The 12690-nt window shown below is 29.0% G+C and overlaps 2 protein-coding genes across 2 annotated transcripts; both read left to right on the top strand.

Annotated features, from left to right (window-relative positions):
- The first annotated feature begins 390 nt into the window (after positions 1-390).
- On the top strand, positions 391-1041 carry LOC103307822 (THAP domain-containing protein 4-like). The gene is made up of 2 exons (XM_008180150.1): positions 391-491; positions 747-1041. The coding sequence occupies exons 1-2, from the start codon at positions 391-393 to the stop codon at positions 1039-1041; spliced, it is 396 nt and encodes a 131-aa protein (XP_008178372.1).
- Positions 1042-11386: 10345 nt separating this feature from the next.
- On the top strand, positions 11387-12439 carry LOC103307821. The gene is made up of 2 exons (XM_008180149.1): positions 11387-11627; positions 12123-12439. The coding sequence occupies exons 1-2, from the start codon at positions 11387-11389 to the stop codon at positions 12437-12439; spliced, it is 558 nt and encodes a 185-aa protein (XP_008178371.1).
- Positions 12440-12690: the final 251 nt, after the last annotated feature.

The following is a 12690-nucleotide window of genomic DNA, read 5'->3' as shown; positions in this document are numbered from 1 at the left end:
AGTATACACCAATAGATAGGTAATAGAACAATAGTTTTAATATCTATGATTGTAATTGTAGTAGCTATTATTGTAACACTGGTATCTGCTGTTAATTGTCATGTGTTAATGTGTTATCACTTATCATGATAATTTTCTGCAACTAAATTGTTATTTGGTAGTTCTACAACAAGGTTAATAGAATATACAGGTTGCCTCACTTCTGAATTTACGAAAAAATGAGAGTGGGGGAATAACGCTCCTGACGTCACTGCCGGAACACGAACACCGGCACACACCGTAAAAAGATGTTTTATGCGTTAACGTTATGCTTAATTTTTATAATTTAGACGTAATTGGCGATTAATTATATTAATTTTATAATTTAGAGTAGTATAATATACAATAATCATGGGTACCAGAAGTGGTGGTTCTAATTGTGCTATTGCGACGTGTGATTTGTATTCTGGCAAAACAAAAAAAATTGGAATGACTGATATTTCATTTCACAGGTATTTATAAAGTTTTATTTTATCAATGATGCTTAAACTACATGATATGGTTATTAACGTTTTATATTTTTATAGTTAATTAAAATTACTTATTTTTATAACTCACAAGACCTACTCAGTAGCCAGTTGGTACACACAACTATTTAGGCTTTTTTATGATAGAATGATATGCATACCATTATATTCCGATGATATCAATTATCACATTCATTTGTTTTGTATTATTTTGTTAATTAATTAGACTATAATTTTTAGATTTCCAAAAGATCCTGATGTCCAGAAAATATGGACTCTAAAGTGTAAACGGGGAGATTCCTGGAATCCCAGTAAATCTTACATTTGTTCCAAACATTTTAAATCAGAAGACTTTGTTCGTGATTTAAAATCTGAACTTATGGGAAACAAAACTGTCAGAAGATTAAAACCTGGTTCTATACCAACACTGAACCTTCCCACCTGTTTATCTACTGAAACACAGTGTGCTTTAAAACGCAGAAGTAGAATCGAAGCAAAATCAATAAAAGAGGTATTTACATTATACAGTCATTGAATTTAATAATAATTTGCCAGTTTTGTATTTATGAATAATATAAAAAATATTTTTTATTTCATAAACTTAAAAATGTATATACCTAGGTAGGAAATTAATTATTAAATCTTTTTATTTCAGTCTCATGATCAGTAAATTGCCACTACTCTTGACACAGAGCAAATGGTATCTGCTGTAATATTTCATGAAGCTAACAATTTCGCTAACAATAACCAACATTTTAATCCAAATTATGAAGTAATGTACAATGAGTTATTCAAAGAACATCAAAATTTAAAAAATGAGAATGAAAAATTGAAAATTTGAGTTTTATCATTCAAAACATCTTCTATGAATTATAAAAATATTAATGAAAATCTCAGACATGGCATAAAAATTCTTGAAAAACGTTTGAAAACTTTAAATTCGGTTCTAACACAAACACAAAAAAATATGTCAAATCAAATTAAATCTCTCACTCAAAATAAAACTCTTGCTATTGAAAATAAAGCAAAATCATATCTGTCAGCAATATTTACTCCAAATCAGTTAAATCTTTTGTTGAAGAAGAAAAAACAAGTAAATTGGACACAAGATGAAATATCAAAAGCCTTCACATTAAGGTATTTTAGCAAGCGAGCGTATATGTTTGTCAGCCGTGAACTGCATTATCCACTTCCTGGTAAATCAAATTTAAATATATTAATATGTTATTCATTTATAAAACATTAAGAATATAATATGTTTTAATAATATTATTATTTTTTTTTTTAAGGACTGTCATCCCTTCAAAGATGGGCAAAAGGTATTTGCATGAGAAACGGTATTCTTCATGATGACTTAAATATAATGGAATTAAATGGAAATAATTTAGAGGATTATCAGAAACTAACTGTACTCATGTTCGATGAAGTGAAAGTATGCAGTACGTTAGAATATGATACTCTTCAAGATGAAGTTGTAGGACCTCATGACCAGATGCAAGTAGTAATGGCAAGAGGTATAGCATCACCCTGGAAACAGCCTGTGTTTGTTGACTTTGATAGAAAAATGACCAAGGAAATTTTATTTAGTATTATCAATGAGCTTGACCAAATAGGTTTTAAAGTTATATGTTGCGTTAGTGATTGCGGAGGTGGGAATGTTGGTCTATGGAGAAAATTGGACATAAGTTATGATAAACCAGTATTTTGTACTCCGAATGGAAGAAATATAGTTTATATTCCAGATGCTCCTCATATTCTGAAACTAGTTAGGAATTGGCTTTTAGATACTAGATTCATTAAAGATGACAAACTAATCAATAAACAACCACTGGAAGCATTAGTTTCAATAACATCCACTGAACTCAGCGTGTGTCATAAACTTTCCAATGAACATTTAATATGTGAGGGATCGCAACGACAAAAAGTAAAATTAGCTACCCAACTTATTTCTCATACAACTGCAACGGCACTAAAACATTATGAACCTATTAGTGATAAAAAATTAAACAGTGACACAGCTGAATTTATTGAACTAATCAATAACTGGTTTGATTTAGCCAATGTATCTCATCCTAACGATAATTCAACCCCATTCAAAGCTCCATATGGACTGTTTTTATAGGAACAAAATGCCCTTTTGGATAAAGTTTATGATTTCATTTTTAATATGAGATGCATTAATAAAAGCAATCTTCAACTTTTTCAAAAAGCTCTTTTAATGAACATTAATGGAACTCGGAAACTTCTCAATATAGTACAAGAACATGGATTAAAATATTTATTAACATCCAAATCTAACCAAGATGCGCTAGAAAGTCTGTTTGGTCAAATACGTACTAGAGGTGGTCTAAATGATCATCCATCACCTTTAAATGATTTATACAGGTTGAGGATGATCATTTTAGGCAAAAATCCTGGAGTTGTTTCAACCTCTTCTAATACTATTGATAAAAACCAAGAAGAATTTATGGTGGCAAGCACATTCAAGCAAATTAACTTTAAACTAACAGACAATGAAAAGAATGAAGACACAGAGACAGGAACAGATACAGATACAGATACAGACGCAATTAATGATAATAAGTCTATAAATGAAATGACACAAGATGCAATTGAATATTTAGCTGGGTGGATAGCCAAGAAGTATAGAATGAAGTTTCCTGAACTTGGCTGCACTACGACACAACTCAATACTTCCCGTGTCAACGATCATAATTATCAATTATCAACATGGACTGAACATCTATCGTATGGAGGTCTGATAGTCCCTAGTAATTATTTTAAAACAAAAATTTTTAGAATAGAAAAACTTTTTAGAAAAATTACCAAACATCAAATCCCTAAAGGACCAAGTGTTGTAAAACAACTGACACAAAAAATATTTAATAGAATGGATTTTGATGAAAAGTATTATCCTGTTATACAAGCATATGTAAAACAGAGAATCTTCATTCGAATGAAATATACAACCAAAAATCAGAAGACTTTAATAGCGAAAAGAAAAGCAAAATCTCAATTACTAAAGCTACAAAAGTTACAAAGAATTATGACTTAATTAATTATTGAAATGTACAAGTTTTATTTATGAATTATATATTATATTATATATTAATATATATTATATTATTAGGTATTATATTATTATATTGTAATATTTGTATTTATATGAAAGAATATTAAAAATGTATGTACACAACTATTGCAGATTGGTTTCTTGGTTGTCGTCTTTATTTATTTATTGATAGTTTTCTAATTGTACCTGCACAACATTTTTATTTATTGGTCAATTACAATTGGTATAATGTATTGTATTATGCAAGATAAGTGTAAAATATTTTTTAGAAAGTTGATTTTTCTATCTTCAAATTAATATTTGATGAAAGAAAAAATAGATCAATCGTTTTTATCAAATTTTAGTTTTGTTAAATTTTATTTATCATGTTAAAATACAAAATAGGTACCTACCTACGACATAATATGTTTGAACTTTTTGCAATTTTACTAACTTCTGTAAGTATTTTTACCATGTATTATATATATTTTACTACTAAATTATATACCTATTGCATGCTAAACATAGCTGTTAGTTAAATAGTAGGAGCTATTTGTGATATATACAGTGTACTCTCAATAGGTAACTTGAACCTTGATAACTAGAAATTCTCGACATCTCGAACAAATAAAATTCCCCTTCAAGTAACAATAACACATTAAGGTTTTGATAACTCGAAATTTTTAATAAGTCGGATTTTTTTCCCCCAGTAGGCCGTGAGCTTCGAGTTACTGAGAGTACACTGTATTAAAAATAAATATATTATATTCGATAATTATTATTTATTATATAATTAAATAGCTGGTAAATCAAATGAATAATTCATTAATAATTAAGTTATCAAAATCAAAAGAAAGTATGTAAAAAATGATTTTATTAATTATTATACTGTTGAAAATAAGTAAATGACACATTGTAGTAATGCCGCACTACGGCGATTGTTCCGGCAATGACGTCAGTAGACGAGGAACGGTAAGGGGGGAAACGTTTTGTTTACATGACTCTAAGGCAACCTGTATATTCTATTAACCTTGGTTCTACAATACTATGATAGTACGATGAATCTATTATCTAGTATTAAGTAATAAATAATAATACATTTTTATAGTTTGTTTACTGACTTGTAGTATTTAAATATTTAATTTGTTTTCTATGATTTACTGCCTTTGTTATTCTGTATTCAATATTCATCATGAATTCGAGACAAATCGATATTTTTAAATATTTTAATGAAAAAAAACAGTAAATATCAGTGTAAATTTTGCAATTGGTCTACCTCAAAAATTGCAACAAGAATGTCGGATCACATTATTAAAAAATGTTGGAAGTGTCCAAAAGAAATTCGACAAGTTTATTTTGACACTAAAAACAAACAAAAAAAGTAAGTGCTATTTACAATAAAATTGATTTTACTTTAAAGATTTAAGTGTTGTAAAAAACTTGTTAAATACCTACTCAAATAGGTACCTACCTATAATATGGCAACTTATAAATGAAATAAATTAATTTAAATATTAAATTAATGGTACCTACTACCTACATAATATGGTACTTAAAAAAATGTAAATTTTTCAGTATTTTTATGCATTTAAATTAATAAATCCTGAAAAAAGGAGGCATATAAATATTCCTGATTTTTTTTTCACCAGGCAAAATAATAATATTTGTACAATTATTCACAATCCAGATGAGGAGATTGATGATCTAAGTAATGGTTTTGAATATTTTGATGCATCCCAACATTCCCAACTATTCCAAGTCCAAGACAATTCTAAGTGTACTGACACGGACAACTTGGTATCATTACAGTCACAACCACAACAAATTTCTGCATCACAAACATTGTCTGATTTTAAGAATTGTTCAGCTAATAAAACATTTAAACGTAATTCATCTTTGCTTAATTTTATTGATATTTTTACCAAAGAAGATCAAGAAAAATTTGAGCTGTCATTCGCTATGTTTGTCTTTGGAAATTGTCTACCATTAAATATCACTGAGAATCGCAGTATAATAGACCATTACAAAAGTATTCGGCCAGGGTTTCTTTTGCCTAGTCGTCATAAATTATCCAACAAATTACTTAATACACACTATGATAAACTGTTTCTTAACTTAAAAGAAAAAAAATAATAAGTCATATAATTTGGGACTGACTTGTGATGGGTGGACAAATGTTAAAGGTGATAGTATAATTAACTTTATAATTACAACACCCGAACCAATATTTTTAAAATCTATTGATACAAAATCAAATAAACATTCAGGAGTTTATATGAAGGATATTATAATAAATGTGTTAAAAGAATTTGGTGAAATGAAATTTACATCAGTAGTAACGGATAATGCTAGTAATATGAAAGCAGCATGGAATCTAATTCAAAGTTATTATGGTTGTGTGGCTCATGGACTTAGTTTGTTAGTTCAGGATATTACTACTGGATTAGAGTCACTAAAAGAAGTTGTTGTAGAATTGAAACATGTAATTAAAGAAATAAAAAACAAACATATTCTGTTATCAGTTTTAAAAGAAAAACAAAGTTTATTGTCTGGGAATCTACCTAGCTTAAAATTGCCTGGAGCGTTGGGGTTCAATTGTAAGATCTATGCAGAGTTTAATCGACAATAAATGTTGTTTAAAGGCCATGTGTATCGATGAACGAGTTGAACTAATTGTAACTCAACAAACTAAAAATTGTATTTTAATGGATGTATTTTGGGAAAGAATTGAAACTTTTTATAAATTATTAAAACCACTTGCACATTATTTAAAATTAGTACAAGGAGATAAACTTAATTTAAGCATTGTTTGTACAATATTTAGTGAACTGGAAAAAGATTTTAAAGAATTTTTTTCATTAGAAATAGAACCAGCTCTGAAAAACGAAGAATTAAAAATTTTAGCTATGCTTGAAAACAGACGTGATTTTTGCTTAAAAAAAATACATTTGGCAGCAAACATTCTTGACCCAAACACATTTGGAAAAGATCTTAAAGATTGCGAAGACATAGAAGCTATTGAATTTATAATTAATATGGGAGAAAATAATGCAGATATTGAAATAAATAATCTAATATCACAAATAGCTCAATATAGATCCAAAGAAGGTATTTTCAACAAAGAGTTTTTATGGAAAACATTGGATTCAAAACTTAATCCACTCATCTGGTGGAAAGGATTTTGCAGTAATTCAGCTGCTGAGTTAGCTAAAATTGCTATAAAAATACTAACATCCACACCAACATCTGCATCTGTTGAACGGTCGTTTAGTAAAATGGGACATATACAAAATTTGAAAAGAAATAGACTAGACAACGAAAGAGCATCAAAATTACTTTTTATTGCTCATAACAAAAATTTACTTAAAAATTATAATACAGATGAAGTGCAGTTAAAAAAGGTAACAGCTTCATCTAATGTTGTCCTAGAATGTTATGATGAAAATCAAATGGTTAACTACTCTAGCACTCCATTAAAAAAATCAAGAAATGCAGGGCTTGATGATACTGAGTTACATATTGAAAATCAATTGATTATGTCTGCTAGTACTTCATCAAATTATCCAAGGCAACCAAAACGAAAATCACCAAACAAGAATATAGATCTAACTGATTTAAGTGACACCAGAATTGAAAAAATGTTAGCAGATGATGATAAAAGCTTCAGTAGTATTGAAGAATCTGATTGTGGTAGTGAGTGGAAGAGTAGTGATGGAAATGAAGAAGACTTTTCTTTTGAAGTTGAAAATGAAAGTAGCACTGATGACTTATTATAAATTGCCAAGATTCTAAGAACAGTTAATATGTTAGTTGGTTATAGTCTTAAATAATTTGTTGAAAAAGTTTTTTTGTTTAAATGGTACTTTGTTTTTTTATTGACCTGTTATTTATTTAGTTACATACCTACAAAGGTAGTTACCATACATGTATGCCTACAAAGGTTATTCATATTTTATAGTTTTACATAAGTATTTAATATTGTGAACTATTGAGACTGTTAAATAATAATTTCTTAATCTATGCTGAGAACAGTTAATATTTAAGTTGGTTATAGACTTAAATAATTTTTAAACAAATTAAAGATGTATAAAAGTGTTAAATCGAAAGTTTCAATTTTTTTGAAAAGTTTCTGAAAAGTTTCAACAGGTCTGTGAAAACATGAAATTTTACATCTCTGGTTGCGACGCACGTCGCACACCGTCGCCGGTTCGATGCCGGCCGCGGGCGGGATTTTTCTTTTGCCAAGTCATGGTGTCCGGAGAAAAATGCCACCATCTCCCACCCGGGCATGGCAGATACTTACGGTGCCCGTTAAAAAATCTGTCAAATCCAAAAAACACACAGGTTAATTACAAAAAAAAAATAATAAAAATAATAGTAGGTATATAACGTCATCGAAGGTACTTCAGGTATTACTTATAGGTATATATTACAATAGTATATTGTGTGGCATGGGCTGGAAGTGAGCAATTTCAGGCGCGGGCGACGTATGTAACGAGTCGCAGTCGTGGGCCGCATTTCACTAAAGACTGAAATTTCCTTCCTGCACAAGCCACACTATTTTTTGTCACGCTTCTGCGTTCATCGATCATGACAAGTCGGCAAATGTAATGCACTGTGCACTATGTGCAGGGATATTCTACGCAACAACCAGACTATTATACAAATACAATTTCATGAAAGAAAATTGTTTGCTCGTCATGCTGGGAGGTTATAATATCAATATAAGATGTTGCCCACGATGTAGATAACCTAAAGCTTATGCTCGGTAAGGACCGTGGTATAGTTTTCAGTGTTGCCCCAATAACTTATTCGAGAGGAAGTAAAATTTTTTATCCCCAGTGATTTTTTGACAGCATACAGCATACAATTTATATATAAATTTATCTAGTTAAGTCTCAACACAAATTAATGTGACTTTCTGGTAAGGTTTCCTTTAAACTTTTCTTTGGTGGACAGTCGAACATTTTTTGATTTTCTTAATTTTAATGAATTTTGTTAAAGTTTTAACTTAAGACCCACATTAAAAATAATATATTGTGGATCTATGTTCAACTTGACCGAGAGAGAAAATTATTTATCGACGATATTTAAAAATAACAATTTTTAAAGCTCAAAAAGAGTCAATATATTTTGAATATCTTGTGAGAAATATTATCTTGTAAGGAAAATGATCATATATTATATAAAAATGTTGTTAAAATATAAAGTTTTTACGATTATTCATTTTTGAGTTACAACAGAAAAACATGGTCAAAAACTGGTTTTGTATAAAAATTACTTTAATATTATTTTGTTAGGTAGTTTAATTTTTGTTTTTCACGATGCTTTTGAAAATTACTGGGAACTTTTTTACTTTTGAGTTTTTACCCAACAGAACCAACTAGATTTTCACTTTCCTATCAGAAAAGATGCTGAGGTAGAAATTTGAACTATTTTTACTGTCATAAATCATAATAGGTGATTACAGACACATAATATTATAAAAACACAAATCGCTGTAAAATAAAATTCATTCATGTGTGCCGGGGGGCCCATCACCCACGCTATTTCAGTTGATAGGTACCTACTAATTGTTTTATCACTTGTAAAATAAAAATACTAAATGTACTGTATTATCAGAGATTTTTGACTTTTTACACAATACTATTGACTATAAATACTAGAATATATTTATTAATGGTAAAACTATTAATTAAATTATTAATTAGTTATTGGCTATTTCTAACGTTATCACACAGTAGGTACATACTGCACGCTACGACATACTTAGAGGTCGTCTTTCTTATATTTGTACAATATATTTTTATACTTAGTATTACGATTACCCACCAATTTTGGGTTCGGCGCCACTGCGAGGTTGTATGACCAAAAAACAATTATCATGCGTAATTATAAATGTTACATAAAATAGAAGTTGTGTGCGATGTTCAAATTAATCACATCACTCAACCTGGCGTTTGGCATATAAAATACATCCCTGAGTAGTTAATAAGAATTAATTTCCAACTTCGCAACACTATGTACGAGTTGTTAAACTTAGTATTATACAAGTATTACAACCTTTTGTACTATTAATTATTTTTATTAAAAGACAACTTATTAAAATAACAATTTGCAAATTACAATGAGTAGTAAACTTAAAAAATTAACAACGAGAATTAAAAATATATAAGTGAGAGTGTGTGTGTCAAAAATGGTGGCGTCGACGTCTATTTCGCCGGCCAGTGCTACCGCAGTCCCCACAACTAAAAAGTCTATGTCACCTCTATGTTTTTGATAGTTGTACACAGGGATTGGACCTAATTTTTCCTATTTTTATCATGTTTAGAACAGTGTAATATATTTGGGAAGCCGTAAATACACGGAAAATAATCAAATGGACCGTCAGATTGCGAAATTCTTGTGTTAAGTTACGGACCGTCAGATTACGGAAATAAAAATAACGCTAACCGTCGGATTACGGACCTTTAAATACCGGAATTAAAAAATGTACGGACCGTAATATCACGGAAAACCTTAATATCACGGACCGTAATATGACGGAAAGTAAATACATGGACAGTAATATGACGAACCGTCACATTACGGAAATTTGTTTTTGTTTTCGGCAAACAGCACAAGATGGCGGTGTAAACTTTAGGTCCTCACAACGGGATGGGGTCGGCATAGATAATAAATATATGGATAGGCCATGGCTATATTAACACTGTATGAGGTCGCGTTCTTTTTTGCGGCAGAGAGAAAATATCTTTAAGAATGTTCTCTCTCCTACATGTGGTACTATTTAAGGTTATGTTCAAACTTCAAATAATTGCCACGCGCCGATATAATATGAAATATTCTAAATTTCTAACAAGGAATTATAATAATAATATAATATACCTATGACTTTTGAGTTTTGAGTAGTTTTTGGCATTATATTTATGATAAATTTAATAGGTAGGTATAGTTTTAATACATTATTAACTATTATAATACCTAACTATGATAATAATTTGATACCTATTTAAAAATATGGTGCATTCATGTGTTGTTTGTTTTACAAATTCCAAAAACAAGACTGAAGATATTTCTTTCCATCTGTAGGTATTGTAATACCTAATTAAATAACCAAATAATTTACCCTATATTTTGTTAGCCTAGATAAAAATCTTGGAATTAAATGTATTTTACTTGTTGAAATTATACTCACCTAGCGTTTTATTTGTAAACCTAAGATTTCCTACAGACTTGACTAGAAAACATTTGTGGATTCATACTCTTAATCTTAAAGTACCTATTTCTAAATGGCACAGAGTATGTAGTAAACATTTTGCAAAGAATAGTTACATCTTTAGCAATAGTAGATACATTTTGCATCTAAAAGCTGTTCCATTAAGGTAATTTTTGTATTTATTATCCTTTTTATGTTTGTTTAAAGTAATTTTTTTATAGCCATTCAGAAACTGTTGAAGATGATGACGTATGTAATTCTATGCAGCTGAACAACCAGAGGTAAATTTTATATATTTTAATTATAACTAATTTAATTAATCTTGTATATCTATATATTTTTAGTTCGGGTGAAAATATAATATTTGGTTTTTCGCCTACTAGCACAGTATCGACTAAGCTTGCAAAAGTTCTGTTTCCAGAAAGGTAAATATTTTAATTTTAGTTTATGAGATATGATTTCTTTATCAATTTGATTTTTTTTTAGTCCTTCTATATCTGTAAATCAGTTTTCCTCCCATAAAAAAAGAAAGAAATTGTGGAATTCTAGTAGAATGGGGATCTAGAAGAAGATGATTACTCCACACCAAAAAGAAGAAAACAAAATTTTATTATGGTTCAAAAGGCCGTATCTGATCTTCGGTACAAAAATAAATTATTGCATCAAAAAGATCATAGACTGCAAAAGAAAGTTGAAAGCTTAAATGAAATGATTAGTGTTCTTAAAAAAAAATCTATGATTTCTGATAATGCAGCAATAAACCTAAAGGTATTTTTACAGATTGTCGCCCAGACAGTACCTACATCAGTAAACAATATTTTGTGTTGTCATTTATTAGTTAATATTATTCCTTGTAATTGAGAGTAGCTATTTTATGTATTTATTTTTGTATGTCTATACAGTCACTCTGTCACGGTGTATTACGTACCTAAGTATTTCCTTATAATTTACTAGTTTAGTGTTTAGTAATTTACAATTTACATTTTACATACTTAATATAATTTAAATTTATATTATTAATTGATACTATGCATTTTTTTATTTTAGTAACCAACTAATTCTAATAAAATTATTTCTAAAAATGTAGCTATTAAAATTGTACAATGAATTTTAGTAAATTAATATATAAATTAAATAAAAATAATTTATTTTGTTCACAGTAATGAAATAATGTATGTATAAATATTGTTATTTAATTTGTATTATGTGTTATTGGTTGAAGAAGTATAATTTGTGTTAGATTTTAGATCATTGATTTTTTATTTAGGTTTGGCTGATTTGTTCATATTTAAGTTAAGTATAAAAAATACCAGACATTTTTGACATAATTAATTTAAATTACTTTTAGGCTATGAGTTCAGATGTGTTGGAAAGAATAGTAAAAGAATCATTGATAGGAAAAAAAACATGTTTTTGGTAAAGAGATTAGATAATTTGCAGTTACTCTACAATATTAATCTCCACGTGCATACTCATGTAAGAAAAACATTTGCTAATGTCTTACCTCATCCCCGTACCCTAAGACGATGGTATATGGTTGTAGACGGTAAACCATGTTTCACAAAAGAATCATTTGAAACAATCAAGAACAAAGTCTTAGATAGTAAAGTATATTGCAATTTGACAGTTGATGAAATGTGTGTGAAAACTGAAAAGGCATATTGAGATTGATACTCAATAAAATATGTATGGACATGGAAACCTAGGAACCGACTGTAATTATGACAATGACGAGATTCCAGTTGCTAAAAATGCATTGGTATTTATGGTAGTATGTATGAATGGATACTGGAAGTTACCTATTGGTTATTTTTTAATAGATGGCCTAACTGGGCAAGAATGAAGTAATCTTTTACAAACAGCAATTGAACTTATAACTAATACTGGTGCTTTTGATTGAGTATCAGTGAATACAA

The sequence above is a fragment of the Acyrthosiphon pisum genome, chromosome X, assembly GCF_005508785.2.
Source record: "Acyrthosiphon pisum isolate AL4f chromosome X, pea_aphid_22Mar2018_4r6ur, whole genome shotgun sequence".
In the NCBI taxonomy this organism is placed as follows: domain Eukaryota; kingdom Metazoa; phylum Arthropoda; class Insecta; order Hemiptera; family Aphididae; genus Acyrthosiphon; species Acyrthosiphon pisum.
This window is presented reverse-complemented; position numbering and strand designations above follow the sequence as displayed.

What these genes read in the sequence shown, in the direction of transcription:
- LOC103307822 (XM_008180150.1), top strand. Translation starts at nt 391, where the DNA reads ATGGGTACCAGAAGTGGTGGTTCTAATTGTGCTATTGCGACGTGTGAT. An exon ending in ACTGATATTTCATTTCACAG is followed by an intron (nt 492 to 746) that starts GTATTTATAAAG and finishes TATAATTTTTAG; the next exon opens with ATTTCCAAAAGATCCTGATG.
- LOC103307821 (XM_008180149.1), top strand. Translation starts at nt 11,387, where the DNA reads ATGGTTCAAAAGGCCGTATCTGATCTTCGGTACAAAAATAAATTATTG. An exon ending in ATTAGTTAATATTATTCCTT is followed by an intron (nt 11,628 to 12,122) that starts GTAATTGAGAGT and finishes AATTACTTTTAG; the next exon opens with GCTATGAGTTCAGATGTGTT.